The sequence below is a fragment of the Mauremys mutica genome, chromosome 23, assembly GCF_020497125.1.
Source record: "Mauremys mutica isolate MM-2020 ecotype Southern chromosome 23, ASM2049712v1, whole genome shotgun sequence".
Lineage (NCBI taxonomy): Eukaryota > Metazoa > Chordata > Testudines > Geoemydidae > Mauremys > Mauremys mutica.
Genome location: NC_059094.1, coordinates 10774773 through 10798734, shown reverse-complemented (window position 1 = coordinate 10798734; position 23962 = coordinate 10774773). Strand labels below are relative to the sequence as shown.

General features: G+C 51.2%; 1 protein-coding gene and 1 pseudogene across 3 annotated transcripts; both read right to left on the bottom strand.

The window, feature by feature from the left end:
- Positions 1-332: 332 nt before the first annotated feature.
- Positions 333-23957, bottom strand: IFI6 (interferon alpha inducible protein 6). 3 transcript variants are annotated; one of them, XM_044997940.1, is made up of 5 exons: positions 23830-23957; positions 3416-3523; positions 2170-2232; positions 1655-1816; positions 333-1121 (listed from the first exon to the last, which is right to left on the bottom strand). In XM_044997940.1, exons 2-5 carry the CDS (start codon positions 3486-3488, stop codon positions 1015-1017), a joined length of 405 nt encoding a protein of 134 aa, XP_044853875.1. In that variant the 5' UTR covers positions 3489-3523; positions 23830-23957; the 3' UTR covers positions 333-1014. The 3 variants fall into 3 exon arrangements, with proteins under 3 accessions (XP_044853875.1, XP_044853876.1, XP_044853874.1); XM_044997941.1 differs by lacking the exon at positions 23830-23957 and adding an exon at positions 6068-6100; XM_044997939.1 differs by lacking the exon at positions 23830-23957 and adding an exon at positions 5683-5836.
- Positions 16913-19288, bottom strand: LOC123355445 (annotated as a pseudogene).
- Positions 23958-23962: the final 5 nt, after the last annotated feature.

The following is a 23962-nucleotide window of genomic DNA, read 5'->3' as shown; positions in this document are numbered from 1 at the left end:
CTGTGCTGGTCAGTTTCCCCTACGGGGGCGGGGCTGCGTTGAAGGGGAGAACAGAAGAGCAGTGACCAGGAGGAGACAGAGCCAGGCAGAGCAGCTGGGTGGGGGCTGGGGAGGGAGGGTTGCTGCTGTGCTGGGGGAGGGGGGGCTCTGAAGTAGCCTGGTGCACGGCGCACTCATTATTGCCAAGCAGCCGCTCCACCACGCACTGTTTAGAGCACTACAGGAACCGTGTGACGCAGGAAGCCCTGGGCACGTCCGCTGTAATTCCTGCTGCTGCCGGCCTGGTGACTGATGGACATGCACCGTGTGGTCAATCAACACGACTATCCAGATTCCTGTCTGCAAACATGGTTTTATTTTATTTTTAATTTTTCCTCAGCAGTGGCCTGTCTCCCACTCCCCGGCCCAGAAAGGGTTAAACTCCATAGCCACACGCTGTTCAGGCACTTTCTTCAGGGAACCGTTTAATGGTTGCACCAACCACCTTTGGCAACTCCCTCCCTCCAAAGCTGCTTCCCCACCCCCCATCACTCCACAGGTGGGGGGGGGTCGGGTCACTGTGCAGGGAGCTGCCCTCCCCTGGTCCACCCAACCCCCATGCATTCGGATGCCCCCCCGCACCCAGACCCACTCTGCTGTGCCCCAACCACCTTCACCTGGACCCCTCTCCCCACAGCATCCCATTCCCCCTGCACCCCCCGACAAGCCCCTACGCATCCAGATCTCTCCTGCGTCCAGACACCCCGGCGGGGGGCTGGCATAGCTGTGTTGCTCAGGCGTGTGGATGTTTCACACCCGAGTGACATAGTTATACCGCACTAAATGGGTAGCGTAGACCTGGCCAAACACGTCTATTGATTTCAGTAGGAATTAGAGCAAACCCCTTGAGAATTACATCACACCCCTTCCCCCAAATACAGACGTCAAACCGCGCCCACGCCCAGGCTCGGTGTGGCGAGCCCAGAGGTAGTTTTCCCGACAGCCGGCGAGAGGAGAGCTGCGGGGGGAGGGGGATTACTGCTTCTTGGACTTCTGCTTCTTGCCGCAGATGAAGTTCTGGTGGGCAGAGTAGCCCAGCTTGGAGCCGATCGACCCCCAGGCCACGCTGCCTGCTTGGGCCCCTGGAAGGAACACAGAACAAAGGCTAGTGAATAGCCAGCGCAGACCCCAGTCAATCCGGCGGCAGACAGGGAACAGATCCAACGCCCGCACTGTCCAGGAGAGAAGCCGGCCTGGGCTCTGTCGATAAAGGGAGAGTCACAGGGTCCCAATCTGACCTCACCTATTTCACGAGCGGGCGTCACGACTCCTGGCTTCTGTTCCTGGCTCTGCTGTACAGGACCTGGGGCAAGTGACTGCCACTCGGTCTCTGCTGCCCTCCCCCCCACACCCCTTCTCGCCTTGGCTATTTAGAACGGTAACTCCCCGGGGCAGGGGTTCTCTCACCAGACCGGTGAAGAGGGGTGTTTGGTCTCAGCTGGGACCTCTAGTTCTAAAAGCCCCCCCCCCCCCCCCCAAGTGCCACGACTCCCAGCCCCCTGCTCGTCTTCCAAAGCACCCCCCATCCTAGCAATCCTGAGTGAAAGGGGAATAAGCTCTTTAAAAGCCCACGCTGGGTTTGAAGTGTTCCTTGCACGGGGCACGTCCCACCTACCGAGGCTCTGGAGCGTGGCCACGACTCCCCCTGCAGGCACGCCGCCTCCCGAACTGATGGCAGACCAGCTCATCAGCCAGGAACCCACGGAGCTGGCGGCTATGCCGGTGGCCTGGAACCCCAAGGAAGCCAGCACGGCTGGCCCTGCATACATCAGAGCAGCTGGGGCAGAGAGAGACACATTAGATCAGAGGCGTTTCTGTTTCAGCCCCCTTTCGAAGCCCGAGCCACCCAGCCCGAGCGAGGCGTTCACCATACAGGAGGAAGGCCCTGTTTGGTTGGCACGGGGTCATATAGCATGTTAAGGACTGTCTGCAGCATTAGACTTCACCTGCTCTCCCCTCCCATCCTCACCTTGTGCTGCGAGGAGAACGAACAAACTCAGCACACACACATGCTCACCCTGCTACAAAACCCTCTCCTGTTACCCTGGGCTGTATGGATGGGACTGCTCCAGGGTCATGCACTTTTCCTCCGCCCCCGGCCTCCATTGGGGAGGGGCATTAATAACCCACCTCCTCCCACGACCATGTACGGGAGAGCATCTATTAGCGTGCAGCCATCCTCCTCTTCATCATCTAAAGAGAATGACAGAGAAACAGTTTGAGTATTACTGGGGCTTCTGGGTTAGAGAGGGCATGAGGGGGGCACTGGTTTTTATTTTTGCACATACAAAATAAGAAGGGATTCTGGCAGGGGGGGGGAGAGGCTCGTTTAGGCCACAATCCTGCAGTTGGATCCATGCACGGGAACACCGACACTCATGCAGAGCCCCCGGTGACTTCTCTGGGTGCAGAGGGTAGTGCCCTAGATTATAAACTATAAGAGGCCGGGACCTCGTCTCCATGTTTTCCTGGATGAAGCAGTGATCTGGGTGCTGACCCATCAGGCCTTCCAGCCAGAAAAGGCTGCAGTTAAAGTTGGGCTCAGGACCTGTAACTCTTGTGCGTATTTATCACAACACAGCCTTTAATACCACAAACAACACGGTATCGGACAGCTCCCCCCACCCCTTATTTGTGTGACAATTCCCTCTGCTCGTGTTTCTGTACTTGCCACACTGGTCCAATCAAAGGCAGGTTTCTCTGGAACACCCAGAGGTGCATCTAAGCAAGAACTAGTTCCACACCCAGGGCCTGATCCAGCGTGAGGATCCACGTGGGTGCAGCGATCCACCAGCAGGATCCGGTCTCAGAGTTCTGCATTTTATGCCCTGGGTTGCAATGCTCTAAAGAAAGGTCACAAGAGTATTTCCCCCACCCCTCTTCTTGTGCTCAGAAGGAGATGAGCTGTGATTTGTCACCAAAGAAAAACCATTTAAAAAAAAAAAAAACAACCACAACAAATTTTTGGGCAGAGGCCAGGTCTCGAAACTCTCCGGAAGTTGGGAGTTCCCGAGAAGAGAAGCCGTCACGGGGCTGTAGTTAAGGCTGCGAGTGGTACTAGGCCACTTCTAAGACACCATGCAAGCCTATGATGCTATAGCGATGACGGTGCCTATCACACAAGCATCCATCGCGCACACATGGGCGTTTATGGGTCTGCAGGGAAGGGAGCAAGGACTGCACAGGCCATGGGGACTCACTTCCAGGGTAGGGCGATGGCAGATCTTCCTCTGTGCCATCAATGCCGTTTGCCCATGGCAAGGAGAAAGCAGAAGCCGCGCAGTCCCCAGCGCTGTCTGTCCATGTAGCACCTGGCCCCCGCACCAAGCGGATTTTGATTTTGGGGGCCAATGGAAATAAGCAAAACTAAACGTACCTCTCCACCTGTCAGCAGAGCCACTGGACAGAACCAGACACAGCAGGAAGAGAAGCTGGGATTGCCGCCACATGGCGCCCGAGGGGGGTGTTTCTTCCTGCTAGGCACCTGCAGGTACAAAAGTGACACCAGCCCCCCGCCCTGTTATCATTCCGCTGCTGCCAGTCAATGGGGGGAGGGAGGGGTGTGCACGCACCACTGCCCCCTGCTGGAGATGACAGGTAAACGCTCGCCTTCCCCAAAGGGTTCCCAAGCTCTCACAAGGGTATTCCACAGAAGGTACCACGAACACATTGGAAGAACCAGCTGTCCATTCCCCAGGCTTTGGGGCTGGGCATTATGAGCCAGGCTCATGTCTCACAGACTTTCGGGTCCGAAGGGACCATCGTGATCAGGTAGTCCAGTGGGTCTCAACCTTTCCAGACTCCTGTGCCCCTTTCAGGAGGCTGATTGGTCTTGCGTACCCCAAGTTTCACCTCCACTTAAAAACTACTTGCTTATAAAATCAGACATAAAAATACAGAAGCCTCACAGCCACACAGTTCCTGACACATTGCTGACTTTCATTTTTACCTTCTAATTATAAAATAAATCGATTGGAATATAAATATTGTACGTACATTTCAGGGTGATACTTGAGCCTGTTTGTCACGCGTCAGCCTTGTCGGAAGCCTGAGCCCCAGGCAGGGGGCTGAAGCATGTAACTTAGCTTCATGGGGTCCCCCGGGGCATGGAACGTGGGACAACTGCCCTGCTTGCCACCCCATAATGCCAGCCATGCACTTGCAACTCCCCGAAACCTGTCCAGTGACTTCTCCTAGCTCATGGATGGGCAAACTCCTGCCTGGGGGCCGGCTCCGGCTCCTCAGGGCTTTGGATCCGGCCCACGGGATTGCCACCGTGGCGCCATGGGCCCCGCGCCGCTCTGCAGAAGCGGCCAGCACCATGTCCCGGCAGCCCCTGGGCGGGGGGGCAGAGGGCTCCATGCATTGCCCTTGCCTCCAGGCACCACCCCCCGCAGCTCCCATTGGCCAGGAACGGGGAACCGCGGCCAGTGGGAGCTGTGGGGGAGGTACCTGGAGGCGCAGCAAGGACAGTGCATGTGGAGCCCTCCGCCACCTCCCTCCACACACACACTTCCCCCAGGGGCCGCAGTGCTTCCTAGAGCGGCACGGGTCCGGCTTGCACCCCGCCCCCCCAACTCCCAGCCCTGAGCCCCCTTGCGCACCCCACACCCCTCCTGCACCCCAACTCCCTGCCCTGAGCCCCCTTGCGCACCCCACACCCCTCCTGCACCCCCTTCCCTGAGCCCCCTAATACACCCCACACTCCTCCTCTGCCCCAATCCCTTGCCCTGAGCCCCTTCCTGCACACCGCACCCCCTCCCACATCCCGCACTCCCTCACGCACCCCAACCCCCTGCCCTGAGCCCCCTCATTCACCAGCACCCCTCCTGCACCCCCACTACCTGAGCCCCCTTGTGCACCCCAACTCCCTGCCCTAAGCCCCTTCATATACCCCACACCCCTCCTGCACCCCAACCCCCTGCCCTAAGCCCCTTCATACACCCCACATCCCTCCTGCACCCCAACCCCCTGCCCTGAGCCCCCTCCCGCAGTCTGCATCCCTCCTGCACCCAACCCCCTGCCCTGAGCCCCTTCCTGCACACTGCACCCCTCCCACATCCCACATGCACCCCAAGCCCCTGTCCCGACCCTGCATACAATTTCCCCACCCAGATGTGGCCCTCAGCCCAAAAAGTTTACCCACCTCTGCCCTGGAGGCTGCATCCCCCTAGTTGAGAAACATTGATCTAGATGACTGAGTGCCCCCTGGAATACCTCGAGTACCCCAGGGGCACCAATCCCCCTATTTGAGAACCACTGATCTGATCTGACCTCCAGCACATTGCAGGCGACAGAACCTCACCCACCCACCCCTGTAATGGACCAGATCCCCCAACCTCTGGCTGTGTTACTGAAGTCCTCAAATCATGATTTCAAAAGTTCAAGTTACAGAGAATCCACCATTTATACATGTGTAAACCTGCAAGTGACCCGTGCCGCATGCTGCAGAGGAAGGCAAAAAAAATCCCAGGGTTTCTGCCAGCCTGACCCAGGGGAAAATTCCTTCCCAACCCCGGATGTCACTCCTACGAGTTTAAAATCCTCAATTCTCGTCTCAGTCCAGAGTCTCTCTCTCCAGCTCCATGCAATGACCTTGCATTTACCCCGTTACTGAGCAGAGAGCTTGCGCCTCCTTTTTACCTTGCACAGCTGTACCCAGTGGAGCCGAGGACAAGCCACCTCCCTGCAGATCAGGATGTAGCTGCTAGAGGACCCAAGCCAGCCAGCTGCCGCTTTATATCCCCATCTCTTTGCTCCACCCCTTCGCCCAAGCTCTTCCCCTGGTGCCGTTCATTTCATATCCCCCCAGTTTCGTTTCTCTCCCCGACAGGCTCTTCACTTTCCGCTAGAGGGAAATAAACGAGTCCAGGAAACTGAAACTTATGCTTAAAGGGACCTTGCCCATTTAAAAAGCACACGTCTACGTGCAAACATTTTACCTCTTATGGTACAAGTCACAGTCACTAGCACTGGGAGAGAACATCTCCCCCCTACCCCCATTACTTCCAGTTTGTTCCCATTGTACCTGGCAGCTCTTTGGGTACTTCCACTTCCCCCTTTTGCACCTGATCCTGCAAACGTTTACCCTCCCACATCAGTACATTTGCTCACATGACAGTCCATCCCCTCCCAGAGCTGGACACCCTAACAACAGTGGGGATGGCGGCTCCGCCCACAGCTGCTCGAATGGGTGCAAAAGCTGCCTCCCCGAGTCCCCACTCAGCAATGGGAGCTGCCCCTCCAGCCCCAGTGTCGGCAGCTGGGAGCCTCCCTTCTCCAAAACAGCAGCAGCAGCTGTGTCTGCAGACAAGCTTCTGGGGGAATCTGCAGTGTGTGTGTGGGGGGGGGGGGGGTGGAATCATTGTGATACTTGTAAACAGCGTAATGTGGCCAGACAGCAAATGTGAAAAATCGGGACAGGAGGTGGGGGGTAATAGGAGCCTATATAAGAAAAAGACCCAAAAATCTGGACTGTCCCTATAAAATCGGGACAGCTGGTCACCCTAAAACAGCGTTCCTGTGATATGGAGTCACTGGGATGATGCACAGGCAGCCCATCATGCTATCGCTGCAGGCTACGTTCCCTCCAAGGTGCGCAGCCATGCACACTGCCCTCAGGGGCGAGGGGTGAGAGGCGAGCTTAGGGAGTGCCAAGTTTCGGCGACTGCCCCAGCCCCGGGGCAGCAGCACAGAGAGGAGAGACGCCTCTCCCACGGGCTCCTGCGGCTGGGGAGAGGGCTGGAGGGAGTCCTCTCTGCCCGCTGCAGCCCCAGGCAGCCTGCACCCCAAACCCCTCATCCCTGGCCCCACCCCAGAGCCTGCATCCTCAGCCAGAGTCCTCACCCCCCCGCCCCAAGCTTCCTCCCACACCCCTCGGCCCTACCCCCACTACACATCACCTCCATATTGGTGCACATAACATTCATTCCACACAAGGATGGGACAAATTAGAGGGAACATTGGCTGCAGGGTCACTTTAACTAATGGCTTTTCTTTTCCACAGGCATCAGATGACATTATTGCATCCGAGGAAGTGAGTTGTAGCTCACGCTGAAATAAATTTGTTAGGCCTGGTCTACACTAGGACTTTAATTCGAATTTAGCAGCGTTAATTCGAACTAACCGCTCAACCGTCCACACCAGGAAGCCATTTAATTTGAACTAGAGGGCTCTTTAGTTCGAATTTGGTACTCCACCCCGACAGGTGGAGTAACGCTAAATTCGACATGGCTAGCTCGAATTAGGCTAGGTGTGGATGCAAATCGAACTTAGTAGCTCCGGGAGCTATCCCACAGTGCACCACTCTGTTGACACTCTGGACAGCAGTCCGAGCTTCGATGCTCTGAGCAGCCACACAGGAAATGACCCGGGAAAATTTGAATTCCTTTTCCTTTCTGGACAGTTAGAATCTCATTTTGTGGTTGGACATCGGGGCGAGCTCAGCAGCACTGGCAGCAATGCAGAGCTCTCCAGCAGAGGAGTTCATGTAATCTCTGAATAGAAAGAGGGACCCGGCATAGACTGACCGGGAACTCTTGGATCTGATCGGTGTGTGGGGCGAGGAGTCTGTGCTTTCGGAGCTGCGCTCCAACAAACGGAATGCAAAGACCTACGAGAAGGTCTCCAAAGCCATGATCCAGACAGAGGATACAGCCGTCATGCAACGCAGCGCCGCGTGAAAACCAAGGACCCCAGACAAGGCTACCAAAAAATCAAAGCGGCAAACGGATGCTACGGAGCCTGCCACCACTGCCCCACCAGTGACCATGGACTCTGATGATGGGACAGTGTCGACGGACAGTTCCTCGACGATGTTCACGGACGGGGAAGATGAGGAAGTGTTTGTGGAGGATGAGGCAGGCGAGAGCGCTTACAACGCTGGTTTCCCCGACAGCCAGGATCACCGTCACGGAGATCCCCTACCAACCCTCCCCGGCCATGAACCCGGATCCTGAATCAGGGGAAGGAGCAGTCGGTAAGTGCTTTAACCATGTTAACTTTTATTCTTAATATAACAGGAAACTGAAGTGTGTGAGAAGGAGGTCTCTCTATATATGGTGATAGAACAGAAATCCTCCTGGGAGATCTCCACAAAGCTCTCCTTCCATTAATCGATAAGCATCAGCAGGAGGTTCCTGGGGAGAGCTGCCTTATTGGGTGCTCCGTGATAGCACCCTTTTCCGCGCGAGGCTTTCATGCGGTATTCAGGGAGCATTGCCTCCCCGAGCACGGCTGCATCGGTCCGTGGTTCGTGATAGATTTCACGCAGCATGCGCTCTCTATCTCCTTCAGTGCCCGTCCTCACGGTGATCTCGCTAGGAGACTCATGCATCTAAGTAGTGGAATTACTGTTATGGTGCGCCTGGTCCAAAGTATTTTTAATAAATCCACGGACAGACGGCATAGCACAGACTCAGCACGCAGCTGCGTGACGAGCGTAACGGAAAGCCAAAGAATCAAATGGACGCTCATGGAGGGAGGGGGGAATGAGGACGCAAGGTATCCCACAGTTCCTGCTGTCTCCGAAAATCATTTGCATTCTTGGATGAGCTCCAAATGCTTCTATGGTAAAACACCGTGTCCGCCTTGGTTCAGGGCACAGCTCTGCAATTTACGCCCCCCCCCACCCCCCGAACCCGAGAAGTTAAAGGGAAATCAATCCTCTGTTGACTCGTTTACATGTCACCGTATCTTTACTGAATGCTGCAGATAGATGCGATGCTGCAGCACTCAACACCAATATCCTTGCTCCCCCACCCCCCCCCCGCCATGGGTGGCTGACGGTACAATACGATTGATACCCGTCGTCATCGTCAGCCTATTGGCACATGGGGCAGTGCAAAAGGGCTGGTAACCATGCCGACTAGCATCAGTAAGGTCAATCAAGGGCGCCTGTCCCTAATTTTTCATGGCAGATGGTGCAATATGGCTGGTAACCGTCCTCATCATTGCAACAGGGGGCTGAGCTCCATCAGCCCCCACCCTTCATTGTAAATAAAAGATTCAATTGCCCCTGGACTAGCAGAGGGATGATGGGCTCCTTCATCCACACTCCTTAATGTCCTGCCTGGACTATCATTGCAGCTGGAGGCTTCCTTCCACTCATTTCTCACAAACAAGTCACTGTGTCTTATTCCTGCATTCTTTATTACTTCATCACACAAGTGGGGGGACAATGGTATGGTAGCCCAGGAAGGCTGGGGTAAGAACGGAATGAACAGGTGGTGTTGTTGCAGGAGCACCCCCTGTGAATAGCATACAGCTCATAATTTATGCAGGATCGGACACAGAGCAGCTGTGCTCTCTGGTTCTATGATACAGTGGTTCTCTAGTACACTTGCCCATATTCTAGGCAGGACTGATTCTATTTTTAGATACCAAAAAGGAGGGATTGACTCAGGGAGTCAGTCCCAATTTTGGCTTTTGCGCCCCTGGCTGATCGGCCAGGGGCACTTATGACAGCACCAAATGGTGCAGTGCAAAAGGACAGGTAACCATGACCATCTTATTACCGTCTTCTTACCAATTCATGGTATGGTAGACGGTGCAGTATGCCTGGTAACCATCGCTGCTGTCATGCAAAAGCAAAAGCATGCTGCTGTGCAGCGCTGCTGGCCCGCCTCTGTCAGCGGCATCTAGTACACATACGGTGACATACACCAAATCCAAAACAGGCTCCATGGTTGCCACGCTATGGCGTATGCCAGGGCAATTCATGGAAAACGTGCTCAAAATGATTGTCTGCCGTTGCTTTCCCGGAGGAAGGAATGACTGGCGACATTTACCCAGAATCCACCGCGAAAATGATTTGTGCCCTAGCAGGCACAGGGGTCTCAACCCAGAATTCACACAGACAGCCTAGACTCAGTTAATTGTTCACAAAAAAGAATATTTGCAAGGAATTCACTCCCTGTTTCCCATCTCACAGCTTCCACTGTCTCCAGACCTGACACAGCATCCCCCTCGCAGAGGCTTGCAAAGATTAGGCGGCGAAAGAAAAAGACAAGGGACAAGATGTTCAAGGAACGTATGGGCTGCTACCTAGCAGAGGCGGACCAGCAGAGCCAGTGGAGGGAGACCGTCTCTCCGTGCCAGCGCTCACACAGCGAACGGGAGGAGAGGTGGCGTGAGGAAGACAAGCAGGCGACTGAAACAATGCTTGGACTAGTGAGGGAGCAAACGGACACGCTCAGGCGCCTTGTGGATGTTCTGCAGGACCGCAGGAGGACAGAGACACCCTGCAGTGTATCTGCAACCGCACTCCCCCGCCACAAAGTCCCATACCCCCCTCACCGAAAATAATCAGGAGGAGGGGCGGCCAGGGACGTGAATACTGTCACTGCACCACAGCACAGTGTTCAAGTACCCAAAAGCTCTCATACCCTACATTTGCCGAAGTCCTTCACTTCCAGACTCACAGTAGTCCCAATCCCAGTCCCATCCCCTAACTGTCTACTTAATTAATAAAAATGCTTTGCTGTTAATTACTGTTTCCGTTATGTTTTTTCAAAGAAGACTGTGTTTGAATGGGGGGCGTGGGGAAGGGGGTGGTTAATTGCATAGGACAGTCACCTTTCCCAGGGTACAGACACGGGGGCAGGATCAGCAGCGGGTCACACACACGGTGCAGTCAGTAGGCACCCTGGTCAGTATGGGAGGTGGTTTCCAGGATCTGTGTGGGCGGGGGAGATGTGACTTTGCAGCGGGGGAGGGCGGTTACAGATCTTATACAGCGGTCCTTGTCCTGGACCGCTGAGTCACGCAACAAAGGAATCTGTATCCGTCCTCCTCCACCACAAGGTCACATATCCGCCCGCACACAGAATTCCATAAAGAGGGATGGCAGGCTCCCTTGAAAGAAGCATTCCGGCACTGCGGACCGCTCTAGGAGCAGGAGCCTGTCATTCCTTGAGTTTAGAGGCGGTCTTTACATCACCGCACACCCTACCCAGCACAGTCTGCCTCCCAGTTTCAACCCTTTAACGCAAAGTCATGAATAAAGAAACCTTTCTTAAGTAACAATGGGACATGTATTTTATTTTTACACGTGTGTTGGAAGTGGGGGAAACGGGGTGAACGGGGTATGTAACCAAAGAGGAGAGTCAACAGTCAGTGGGTAAAGAAACAGGAGCAGGTTCAGCTTCTCTGTAAAGAAACTGAACAGTCACAGGTCACGCTGCTCGCTGGTATTTGAAGAGTTCCTTGTCGCTGTCCCAGGCGCCTGTATAGGGCTTCATGAGCAAGTGCATTAGCGGGCAGGCTGGGTCCCCGAGGATGACTATAGGCATCTGCACATCCACAACAGTTATTTCGTGGTCCGGGAAGAAACTACCTTCCTGCAGGCGTCTGAGCAGCCCACAGTTCCTGAAAACACACGCATCATGAACCTTGCCCGGCCACCCGACGTTGATGTTTGCAAAACGTCCCCTATGGTCCCCCAGTGCTTGCAGCACCATTGAAAAGTAGCCCAATTTCTCATCAGCTGACTGTGGAAGAGGTGGACGATAAAGTGCGAGGAGGAGAAAACGGCGATCGCAGCGGGCTCCATGCTTGCAGTGCTGTGGCGTCCGCGCTGTCACTGACCAGAAAAGTGCACGAACAGATTGCCCGCAGGCGCTTTCAAGGAGGGAGGGAGGGAGGTTGTGATTGACGGTTCAATGACGACACTTACCCAAAACCACCCTCGACACATTTCTCCCCCCAGCAGGCATTGGGGGCTCTACCCAGCATTCCAATGGGCAGCGGGAACTGTGGGATAGCTTCCCACAGTGCACCGCTTCCAAAGTCGACGCTGGCCCCGTGAATGTGGACTCAGAAATTCGAATTAGTGTATTTAGTATGGATACACAAATTCGACTTCATAAGGTCGAATCCACAAATTCGAACTAAGTTGATTCGAAATAGTCTTGTAGTGTAGACAAGGCCTTAGTCTCTAAGGTGCCACAAGTACTCCTGTTCTTTTTATTATTGACACAGGTGCCTTTTGTCCTTTATTACAGGGGTCATAGTATATCAAGGTTGGAAGGGACCTCAGGAGGTAACTAGTCCAACCCCCTGCTCAAAGCAGGACCAATCCCCAGACAGATTTTTACCCCAGTTTCCTAAATGGCCCCCTCAGGGATTGAACTCACAACCCTGGGTTTAGCAGGCCAGTGCTCAAACCACTCAGCTATCCCCCCCTTTGGCAACCTTTCAGAAGTGCTGTGCCGAGTCTTCATTTATTCACGCTAATTTAAGGTTTCGCATGCCAGTCATACATTTTAATGTTTTTAGAAGGTCTCTTTTGATAAGCCTATAATATATAACTAAATTACTGTTGTATGTAAAGTAAATAAGGTTTTTAAAATGTTTAAGAAGCTTCATTAAAATTACATTAAAATGCAGAGCCCCCCAGACCGGTGGCCAGGACCCAGGCAGTGCAAGTGCCACTGAAAATCAGCTCACGTGCCGCCCTCGGCACACGTGCCACAGGTTGCCTACCCCTGGTTTATTACAACAATCGGTAACCCACTAGCCCCCCCTTTTTGTCCGGTGACTGGACATAGAGCTGTGCTGCTGTAAGCTCTCGTAGGGTGGCTAAGCACTGGAATAAATTGCCGAGAGGTTGTGGAGTCTCCATCACTGGAGGTTTTTAAGAACAAGTTAGACAAACACCTGTTGGGGATGGGCCGCTGCCAGGTGAGCACAGGCACCGCAGCTCCCCTGCTTTGCCCCAGGTCCCCTGAATCCTCTGGGCGGCCCTGGGTCTTCGGCAGCATTTCGGCGGCGGGGGGCCCTTCAGTCGCTCCGCGTCTTCGGCAGCACTGAAGGGCCCCCCCGCCGCCGAAATGCTGCCGAAGACCCGGACCGCCACCAGGCCAGGGCTCATGGGGCCCGGGGCAAATTGCCCCACTCCCTCCCCCCCGACAGCCCTGACATAGTGCTTCCTTGAGTGCAGGAGAATGGATTTGATGACCTATTGCTGTCCCTTCCAGTGCTACACGGTCATCTATGATTCTCTCCTGACCCTGGATCCCAGCTCTTTTCTACCTGGCTTCATTGCACCTGTGGACTGTAAGAGCTTGAGACATGGAGGCATGTGGTGGGCTCCACACAACTGAACCACCCCAAGACAACTCCAAACCAGCCAGGTCCAGATTCAGCTGGTCTGGGACGGACACGTGGTGCTCGTGCGCAGCCATGGCTTGATGTGACAGATACTATGGACACACAGAACAATCAAAATCTATTGCATCAACTTGATGTTACACGTATCTTTACTGGCTAGTGATCAGATTCCTGATTCAACGGGGGAGTTACAAGGTTTCCCTGTCGGGGGGTGGGGCGTGGAAGAATAATGCCAACCCCTAAGGCAAGTTACAAGTCTGGCGAAGTTTGGTCCTGGCGAAGCTGCATAGACTGTTTTGACCTCGCTCAAGCAGCCTGGCAAACAAAGAACTGAAAATGGTATAAAACCACCACCCTGACGCAGATACGAGCTAAGGACCAGCATGAAACTGTGATCAAGAGAGACAGACCCTGCAGAAAGGGTCTGAAGTATTTTAATCCCCAGGGGGAAGATGTGCCACTGCCTGGTAGGCTAGACCTGGAAATAAGTGCTTGGTTTCCTGGTATGTTTTCTCTGAAATCATCATCTCCGTTCTCTGAAATGCTTCTGAATAAACAGTACTTTGTTCTAGGAGAGCTGGCTGGTCCCTGGCTGACCTTGTCACTGCCCCTGAGAGAACGGGACTGCAGGGGTTCAGGCCTGTTGAGGTCATTCCAGTGAATTCCAGGTTTCCACAACCTACATGCTCCATCTGGAGGGAGTGGATTGCGGGATCACACCTGGAAAAAGGTAATGGCTAGAGGCCTGAGGACTAAATGGGACACCCTTGTCACGCTGTCTCGAGTGGCTCACAACTGTGAGTGCCGACCTTAGGGCAGACTGTCAGAAAACAGGGCAGACACCCCTACCTGGTGGTGTGTTCTATAATCACATTTCACCAAACCAGTAACAAATGTGAGCTCCTGGATCACAATCCCAGTCTTAGCATGGAGTCACAGACTGTCTCCTTGATTGTCCAGCCTCTCTTGTCACCCAGACAAACCAAACTTAGTGATAATGGTCACTTAAACCGAAATTCACACCACATCAAGTTGCTCTGAGTCCCAAGAGACCAGTCACTTACCCTAGAACAATTGGTACCCAGAACATACACCAAAGACAACGCTAATAATCAATTCTGTAGTAAACTAACTAAAGATTTATTAGCTAAGAAAAAGAAATGAGCGTTATTGAGAGGTTAAAGTGGGTAAAATATATGTACAGGTGAGTCACCGTTCGTAATTCCAAATGATGGCAGTGATGTAATAAACCGCCAGTTTCCCAAAAGTCTGGTCAGGGTACCCAGTCTCTCTCAGGGGATCTCCGCCTTTTATCTGGTACACTTGCCTGTAAGAGTCCCTACGGGCCAAAGCTGAAGGATCTTTCCCAGAATCCATCTTTAAAGCTTTTTCTCACAGAAAACAAGCTGACAGCGACACTACCCATGTGGCTTTTCCTTTAACAAAGGTGAGTGAGGAATGCACTTAAGAGTCTCTGACCTCCAGTCATCACACACAGTGGCCACTTGCTTTGAAATTAGCCTCTCCTTCATTTGCATGGGTTATTTAGTTACAGGAGTATACACAGTGTAAATGTTTGTTATTGCATTGCAACAGGATACAGAGAAGTGGAAACAATGCAAGTAACATTCCCCTTGTTTTCATGAAGTTTAAAGACCCTATACAATCACTTTGATCTATATTAATACAAATGTGAATTGGCCTCACTACCCTCTGACATGACCTGGTCTGCCAGCATCACAGCCCTCAAGGAGGCCACAAAGGGGTCAGAAGTAGATTACATTTTCAATGAATAGTAAATACACCAAAAAATACATTTTTAGGCCACTGAAACTCATCACAAATTCAGGTTGAATTCAGCAAATAGTTTTGGCTGGAAAAGAGCTAAAAATGTCTAAATGGTTTATTTCTGCCATTTTAAAACTAAATGTTGCCACTTTTAATTTCAAAACAGTGCTTTGTTTTGAAATTCAGATTTTTTTTAAAAAAGAAATTTTTAAAAAGGGTGAAAAACACCCTAAATGAAAAAGGTTCAAAGCAAACCAATTTTTCCCCCCCCACCTGGATTTTTTGGTTCAAATCCCAAACTAAAAAAATCAGTTATCTGCTCTGTTCCAGTCACAGGTGCAGTTATCTCAGGAGCTGTGACAGCTGACTCCTTTCCTCTTCTTCATGGAGAAAGACCTGCCTTTCTTCTGGCGTTAATCTCTGGATAGAAGTATCCCAGCCTCTTGTCTCCATCAAGAACCCTGAACTAGCTCTCATCTGTGGGTTAGTCCATGACCTGTCCTGTGTCCTCCTGGACACCAGACTAAATGGCTCCAGAGAGAGACTAAGGCCTGGTCTAAACAATTTTTGTATTTAGCTGGTTAGAGGTATGTTTTTTAACTGATCGTTCTATCAGTACAATCTCTAGTGTAGAAGCAGGCATAAGTGTACTTCTACCAGAACAGTATTTCTCTTCCCGAACAGGAATAAACTCTACTAGTATGACACCTTTAAGCTGGTATAACTGCATCCACACTGGAGGTGAGCAGGGATAATATCATTTTAACTGCACTGGTATAGTACAACTTGTGCACTGACAAGGCTGATATGACCTTCTATTTTTACGGGCTATAAGAATTGTCATGTAGCTCAAGCAGTAGAGGGCTGTCATTTAGAGCTGACGACATCAGGGTCATTCCTCAGCCCATCTTCCTCCTTTAAAGAACAGGCCTTCACCACTTGAGAGATGGATCTTCTTTAGGGGTTAGGATTCCACTCAGCAGAGGGCAGCATAGCATTTCCTTGTCTTGTTTCACTCGCTTTACGTTATTTTACCATTTGCTGTGATGAATCTGAAATGAGCTCTTTCCTCACTCACAGCAGGAAGATAGCTTGAATTCATGTTCTACAGAGAGCAATGATAGCTCTGCAGGAATAATGCAGAGCGCAGGCTGTATTTGCAAAGTATGTTGGGAACCCAGATTTCCAGATCTTTTATTCCCTGGACTGCAGTCACTAAAAAACAGTTTTGGCTTTTAGAGGATCTCGACACTTCTTTGAACGTATGAGTTTTATATCTGTCACAGAGCACACGAGTGAGTTGACAAGTTTTGTGGATTTTTTTCTTTTTCATAGCAAACATTTTCCCAAAATCTAGTAATTTTGGCATATTATAGAAGAAACTGAAGAGATCCAAAGGTAAGTAGCTAAGGAATTGTTTTGGAGGCATGGACAGACTCAATCAGTTTATAAAAGACACAGGCTGTTTAGATTACAGAGGAGACAAGTAAGAGGGGATATAGCTGAAAAGATACGTATCTCCAGAGCCAACAGAGATTTACATCTGGATAGCAGATCACAATCTTGATTGTGACTATTTTGACTTAACTGGAGTTACTCCAGATTTACCCCAGTGTAACTGAGATCAGAAGCTGCTCCTTACTCTGCTAGGTTCAATGGAGTCACTTCAGATTTACCCTAGCATAACAGACTAGAATCTCTCCCTAAAATTTGGACATTTCTAGGTTATCCTTTGGAAAGGAGACATTTTCTATAGGTTCTACATTAAACACACAAACCTGTTCAAAAGTCCCTCTACAACTGATGCCAAGGCTAGCATTTTGGAAGGAGTTTAAGGAAATTAAGTGCCCAACTCCCAGTGAAGTTTAATGGGATTTGGCACCTAACTCTCTTAGGTTCCTTTAAACATCGCAGCCCAAATACAGCTGTGGCATACACTCCATGGAGCGTGCTATTTGCCCAGTAATTTGTAAATGCACCTGTACAGACATGTATGAGAGGCAGAATTTATTGAGGCCGATGGCTGTTATTCATGGAAAGTTCCCATTTATGAATTGGCTATATGAGATGGTAAATCCAGGTAAATCAACAACAACCAGCAAGCCTTGCGTCCTTGGTCCCTGATAGGACTTCCTATGGGTAGATCACAGTGGTAGTTTGGGTAAACTGGAAAGTCAAGCTGCAAGTGGTGATCACGAACTTGTTTGGTTTTGTTCTGTTGATGCCCGTGGTGCTGTTACTGAGGCGTTTAAGTCCTGGGAGGGAGTTCCCCGAGACCATTTTCATAGGGCCTGACCTCCTCCTCTTCAGCCATCCAGTTGGACTCAGCCAGGAGAAGGCCAGCTGACATTTCTCCATCACCTTCTTCTTGGCCTGCAAGGTGAAGTAGTTAAGGATATCTTCCGAGGTCCGCTTCACACTGAAAGCGCAGGACTGAAGGTAGTTCTTAGTGGCCAATTTCCATTTCTGTGCCCTATCCTCAGCTCGGTATTTCTCAGCCTCCGCCGCTAACTTCTGTATCTCCTCTCTGCTCAGTCGCCCCTTGTTGGCATCCACAGCGATGGGGTTGGCATTGCCGGCGACTTTGTCCAGGGCAAACACAGTCAGGATGCCATCTGCGTTAATATAGAAGGTCGCCTCCACCAAGACCATGCCACGGGGAGCGGGGGAAATGCCCTTCAAAAGGAAACGGCCAAGCAGGTGGTTCTCCTTGGCAGTAGCTCTCTCCCCCTCATAGGCACGGATGAGCAGGTCAGGCTGATGGTCATCGAAGGTGGTGAAGGTCCGAGTTACCACCGCGGGGATGGCAGTGTTGCGTCTGATCAGGGTGTGCATCTTCCCTGCGTCCGTCTCAATCCCCAAAGACAGGGACACCACATCCAGGGCAAGCAAGCCCCTCGTGACCTCTGACCTCTCTCCAATCAGGATGGCAGCTTGAACTGCTGCCCCATAGGCGACAGCTTCATCCGGGTTGAGGCTTTTGTTCAGCTGCCGGCCGCCAAAGAAATCCTGCAGCAGTTCCTGGATCTTGGGGATGCGGGTGGAGGCGCCAACCAGGACAACATCATGGATCTGGGCCTGGCTCAGCTTTGCATCCTGCAGCGCCCTCTCCACGGGCTTCAGGGTCCCTCGGAAGAGGTCAGCACACAGCTCCTCGAACTGGGCCCGGGTGATGTCTGCATGGAAATCGATCCCTTTGTACAGGCAGTACAAGTCGATACTGGCTTTGATGTTGGAGGACAGGGTGCGTTTGGCTGCCTCGCAAGCCCTCCTGAGCCTCCACACAGCCCTCCTGTCCTTGCTGATGTTCTCCTGATGTTTCTTTAGGAATTCGTCTATGAAGAAGCTCACCAGGCAGGTGTCAAAATCATCCCCTCCCAGATGAGTGTCCCCAGAGGTAGCCTTCACCTCGAGGATGCCCCCATCAATGGTGAGGACGGAGACATTGAAGGTTCCTCCACCCAGGTCAAAGATAAGCACGTTGTGTTCTCCATTGCTAGGGTTGTCTAGGCTGTAGGCCAGGGCGGCAGCTGTAGTCTCACTGAGGATCCTCAGCACATTGAGGCCGGCGATCGCCCCAGCATCTTTGGTGGCCTGGCGCTGACAGTCATTGAAGTGGGCTGGCACAGTAACAATGGCATGGGTGATGGGGTGGCCCAGGTAGTCTTCAGCCATCTCCTTCAAGTTACCCAGCACCATGGCAGAAATCTCCTCTGGGTAGAAAACCTTCTCCTTTCCCTTGTAGGACACCTGCACCTGGGGCTTTCCTTCAGCTTTCACTATCTGGAAGGGCCAGAACTCCGCATCTGCCTGCACAACAGGGTCTTCAGATGTTCGGCCAATCAAGCGCTTGGCACTGAATATGATGTTAGGAGAGTTGAGGGCTGCCTGGTTCTTTGCCTCATCCCCTATCAACCTCCCTGTTTCAGTGAAGGCCACGCAGCTGGGTGTGGTGCGGATGCCCTGGTTGTTGACAATTATTTCCACCTTGCCGTCTCGGAAGAGGCCCATGCAGGATTTAGTGGTGCCCAAGTCAATACCAATTGCTGGGTGTTTCAGTGCAGGCTTGGGTGAATTCTTCTCCATGATGTTACACTCTGCCCGAGAGGGATTCTCTTCATAGGCTGGTAACCTCTCATAAAATTCCCCTCAGCAGAGCTGGTGGTAAGCCCTTCTTTGATTCAGGTTTCCCTCAACAGGGCAAGTAACCTCATCAGTGCATCAGGTTCTCCTCAACAGGGCTGGTGGTACCCCATTCCCTGGGTCCCCTCTCACTCAGCTGTGCTGGAAGTGGCAGCTGTTCCTCCTGCTGCCTCTCTTGATCAATGCAGTCTGAAGCCCCTGCATGCACCTTGATGACCTCACAACAGACATGTCACAATACAGTTGAAGGCCTTCAGCCAATAACAGCAGAAACTATGTCCACTTTACTCTCCGTGGAGTGTTCTCTTGATTATCTTAACCATTCCATCACGGGGGTTGCCATATGATCATGATGACGTGGGAAAATGGGTTGCTCAAGTCCCTAAATCCTAACTTAATGCCTTAACAGCAAGACCAGCCTTCCAGAAAACATCCAGAAATAAATCGAGACTAGCCCCCAGATTGGAATGTGTAGATCAAAGAATCACATCATAAGCAGGTGGCTCGGCACTTTCTGAAAACCAGGCCCCTTTAAGGTTCCTCAAGTTGGGCACCTCAATGGTCAATTTTCAAAGTCTTGATGTAGGATTTTAATGCTCATACTCTTGGGGGAAATGCCATGGCATCTTTTGAACCAAACACATTCCAGTCTGGAGGTCAAAATATTAGGATGATGGAGTTTGCTAACGTGTCTAGCCAAAACTAGCTAACTCCCTTCTGTCTCCCTAGATTTCAACTGGATTGGGTTTTCTCTTTGCACTAAACTGTTGCACACCATGCCATGCTCCACCCCAGAGGCAGTTGCATTTTTGCTGGATGAGTGATCTTTGTGCAGCTTTGCTGTGTGGTTAACAGCTACCATGCCTCAGCCCAGAGATGGCTGCATTTCAGCACTGGATGATGATCTCTGGGACACATTTTTTATGACTTGCAAAAAGCAAGTTAATTATTCACAGAGCACTGGACACAAGGAGAGTCAGAAACTGGAAATATCTGTTCATAGAACTTACAGACGCAACGGACGGGCTATTGAAAAACCCTACAATGTGAAAGGGAATGGAAGCCGACTCAAGTTTTCTTTGGCAACTTGTACTCCCTGAACCTCCAAACTATTTACTCTCCAAGCTGTTGGTCATAAACTTCCAAAAACAGACTCTATGGAATGGAATACAGGGTTATTACAACACCAGTTCCAATCTGGCCCCAGTTTAGGAAGGCTGGCTGGCTTGTGGGCATTTGAGGGAAATGAATTACAGAGCCTTTCACTTTTAGGTTGATATTGGTTCCAATCCAGTTCCATTTTTCATATGTCATTTGAGCCATCCACTCAGCAATTTTGGCTCCGATAAGGACCAAACAGTTCTTTCATCCAACGTCCAAGCCATCCACTGCTGCAAGCTGGCTGTCCTGGGGAGATCTGAAACAAGCCTACCAGGTTTTGCAAGATAATAAACGAGCCTGAATATTCTACTTGTGGAGTTGTACTGGGAGACCCGTGAAGTACAGGCACTTTTGAATGCTTCTTACTGAATTTCCTGCAGCAGCATAGCACCTTTGTGAACACTGCCATTCAGCTGATCAAACATTTTTCTTTAGTGATAATAGCAGCTGTGACACAGGCTGATGCTCAAAGAGCTTGGCAAAGAACAGGACACCCCTTTCCTTAGCCAGGTCATGAGGTTTGGCAGACCTCATTCTGTACTGCCATCAACTTTTCTAGTCAAGTCCTTTATTCCTTGCATCAAGGCAGTTTTAGTCTTTACATTTTTGCAGGTAGTGCCATGTTCCAGCAAGCTGGACAGTCATGTTCCCCTACATCTACACGAACCCCTGCTCCCTACAGGGAGTCACTGCGTTTATCAGTGAGGAGTTGGAATAATATCATTGTCTTCAGCTTCCTCTGCCAGTCTTTTAAGATATCTCTGCTCTGTCTCTTGTTTTAGCCATGATTGTAACCTTTCAAAGTCAAGAGTCTCCAGGCAAACTCTATCATTCTCTCTAAAGCAACACACTGCGTACTTATCTGGTAGTTAAACTAGCCATTGAGATAGTTAGGGCTTGGCTACACTTGCAAGTTGCAGCGCTGGTAGAGGCTTTCCAGCGCTGCAATTAGTAACTGTCCACACCTGCAAGGCACATCCAGCGCTGCAACTCCCTGGCTGCAGCGCTGGCTGTACACCTGGCCAGGTTGGGGTGTAGCGATTGCAGCGCTGGTGATCCAGCGCTGCTCATCAAGTGTGGACACACACCAGCGCTTTTATTGGCCTCCAGGGAATAAGGAGATATCCCAGAATGCTTTAAACTAAATTACTCCCTTTGTTTTGTTATGCAGCCTCTCTTTGTTTTGTTGTGAACCTCCGGAGCTCCCCGTTTCTACCAGAGCTGCTTATCAGCTCCTGTTTGCTGTGATCAATCTGTGAACAATCAAATGAGATCCTCCTCCCTGTTGTGAACGAGTTCTGTGGAGCTCCTCCGTTGCTGCTGCTATCTAAAAAACAAACACAGCTCCTGTTTGCTGTGATCATCTGTACCTGGCTGTAAACAATCAAATGAGAGGTAGGCAGGGAAACAGCGGGGAGTCGTGTTGCCTGCATGCTGTTTGCAATTAAGAGTTAAGACTAAGGGGTCGGAAAAATGTTCTGATTTTTCAAGGCAGGAAGCTAACACACAGTGTTGGCTCCAAAAATCCACTCTCTCTTTCCCCCCGCTCCCTGTCACACTAGACCCCACTCCACCCCCCTCTTTTGAAAAGCACGTTGCAGCCACTTGAATGCTGGGATAGCTGCCCATAATGCATCACTCCCAACAGCACTGGAAATGCTGCAAATGTGGCCACACACCAGCGCTGCTCCTACACAGCAGGATGACCAGCGCTGCAAACTGTAAGTGTAGCCAAGCCCTTAAACACAGCAGGAGCTCCCTAATCTGCACACCCATTTCCCCCAGAGTATGTCAACACTACCCACTTGTACAGCAGCTGCACTGTGATGTGATCAGTGTAGACACGCTTTATCGTCAGGGGAGCCCTCTCCCAGCAATAAAAAAACCCCCACCCCGAATGAGCGGTGGTAGCTTTACCTGAACGACAAAAGTTTTAGCGCTGAAAGCAGCAGAGTAGACAAAGCCTAAATCATAACAGTTTCTCCCCACCCCTTCATAGGGAAGATTCAAAATCAGAGCATTGCAGTGAGGCCCTCAAATTTCATTTTCGCTACTTCCATCAAATGTGCTAAAGAACATTTACTAGTATTTTATAAAGTGTAGTGAAATCTCAATTCTCCAAAAGTTTCAGGTATCCCTCATTGCAATGGAGAGCAGTAGGAAATTATGCAATTATGTGCAAACTTGAAATATGGCACCCAAGAATCAGACAAAACTATTGTGCGTTCTTTGTCAACATGATCATGTCATTTTTTTTTTTTTACAGATGTTACTCATAATACTTTAGATCCTCAGAAAAAAATTTTAAAACCCAACCTACATGGCACTTTGGTATTTACATTTCTGTCAGGGAGGGCAATGATAATCAATTAAACCAGTTTTACTTTCAGGTTATTAAGTGGTGCAAAATTTTAGCTTTCAAACACTACAGGGAATGTCTATTAGTTTAAAAACTGCTTTCTCTGAAGTCTTAAAATGAGAAACTTGTCTACTGTTCTTTCAGTTTTATAAAAGCTTTCTTCTGAAAAAATACATTTGGGACCAAATTTAAATTCACAACACCTGATCTACGTCCATCAAATGGCAGCTTCTTACTGGTTAGTTTTTATTATTAAATTAAAAGTATTTATGCATTGTAATGATTTGTCCTTGTATTGCTCCAGTAATTAGAATTTCTACGGCCTTACTATATTAGAAATATGTCCTGATTCCCCAGCAACTGACGAAGCTACACCCTGTGCAAACTTTTAGCGCAGACAAAGAAAGCTGCAATTTGCAATGCTGGGCCTTCTTACCCAAACTTCACACCAGTGGCAAACTGCAGCTTGCTTTGTCTATGTTTCAGGCTGGCAGATGTGCAACTACTTTCTTAGAATCATAGAAGATCAGGGCTAGAGGTCATCTAGTCCAACTCCCTGCTCAAAGCAGGATCAATCCCCAGACAGATTTTTGCCCCAGATCCCTAAGTGGCCCCCTCAAGGATTCTCACAACCCTGGGTTTAGCAGGCCAATGCTCAAATCAGTGGCAGACAGCCATCAACTGCTGGAATTCCCATCACAAAGAACACCAAAGACTCGGGGGTTTTCACACGCAGAATCCTGCCTCTCTTTCTCCCTTCTCTTTTTCTCAGACCCACTTTCCTTCCGCCTTTGATGTATCTACTGCACCCATCAACTGCCTCTCCTGTGCCCCCAGGTCTCCGTCCACACCGCCTCTCCCCATCCCTTGGCTCCAGTGGTACTGCCTGCGTTATGGTAGCACTTCAAACCCCACCCCACTTCTCCTCCCCCCATTTACCCCCAAGTCCACCTCCCCCCATCTACCCCCCACCTCCTCCTTCCTCATCTGCTCCCCTCTTCCTCCCCGTCTTCTCCTCCTCTTCCCCCATTTGCCCAACTCCACCCATCTACCCTCCCCCAAATCTACCTCCTCCATATGGTCCCCCACCTGCCCTCCCACCCCATCTGCTCCCCTCTTCCTCCCCCATCTACCCTCCTGCTCCCCCCACATCCGGCCCCTTCCCCCATCTACCCCCCCCCCGGAAGCCTGCAGACCCAGCTAAGCAGCCTTCGTTCATTCTAACTGACCTCCCCCACTTCGGTTCCGGGTCGCCATCGCGCGAGCGGGGGCTTCTGGGACACTTCCGCCTCTGCGAGGCCTCCTCCCCTCGCGTGAGCTGCCGGAAGCTGGAGGGAGCCCCCAGGACGCGCAAGGGCTGAC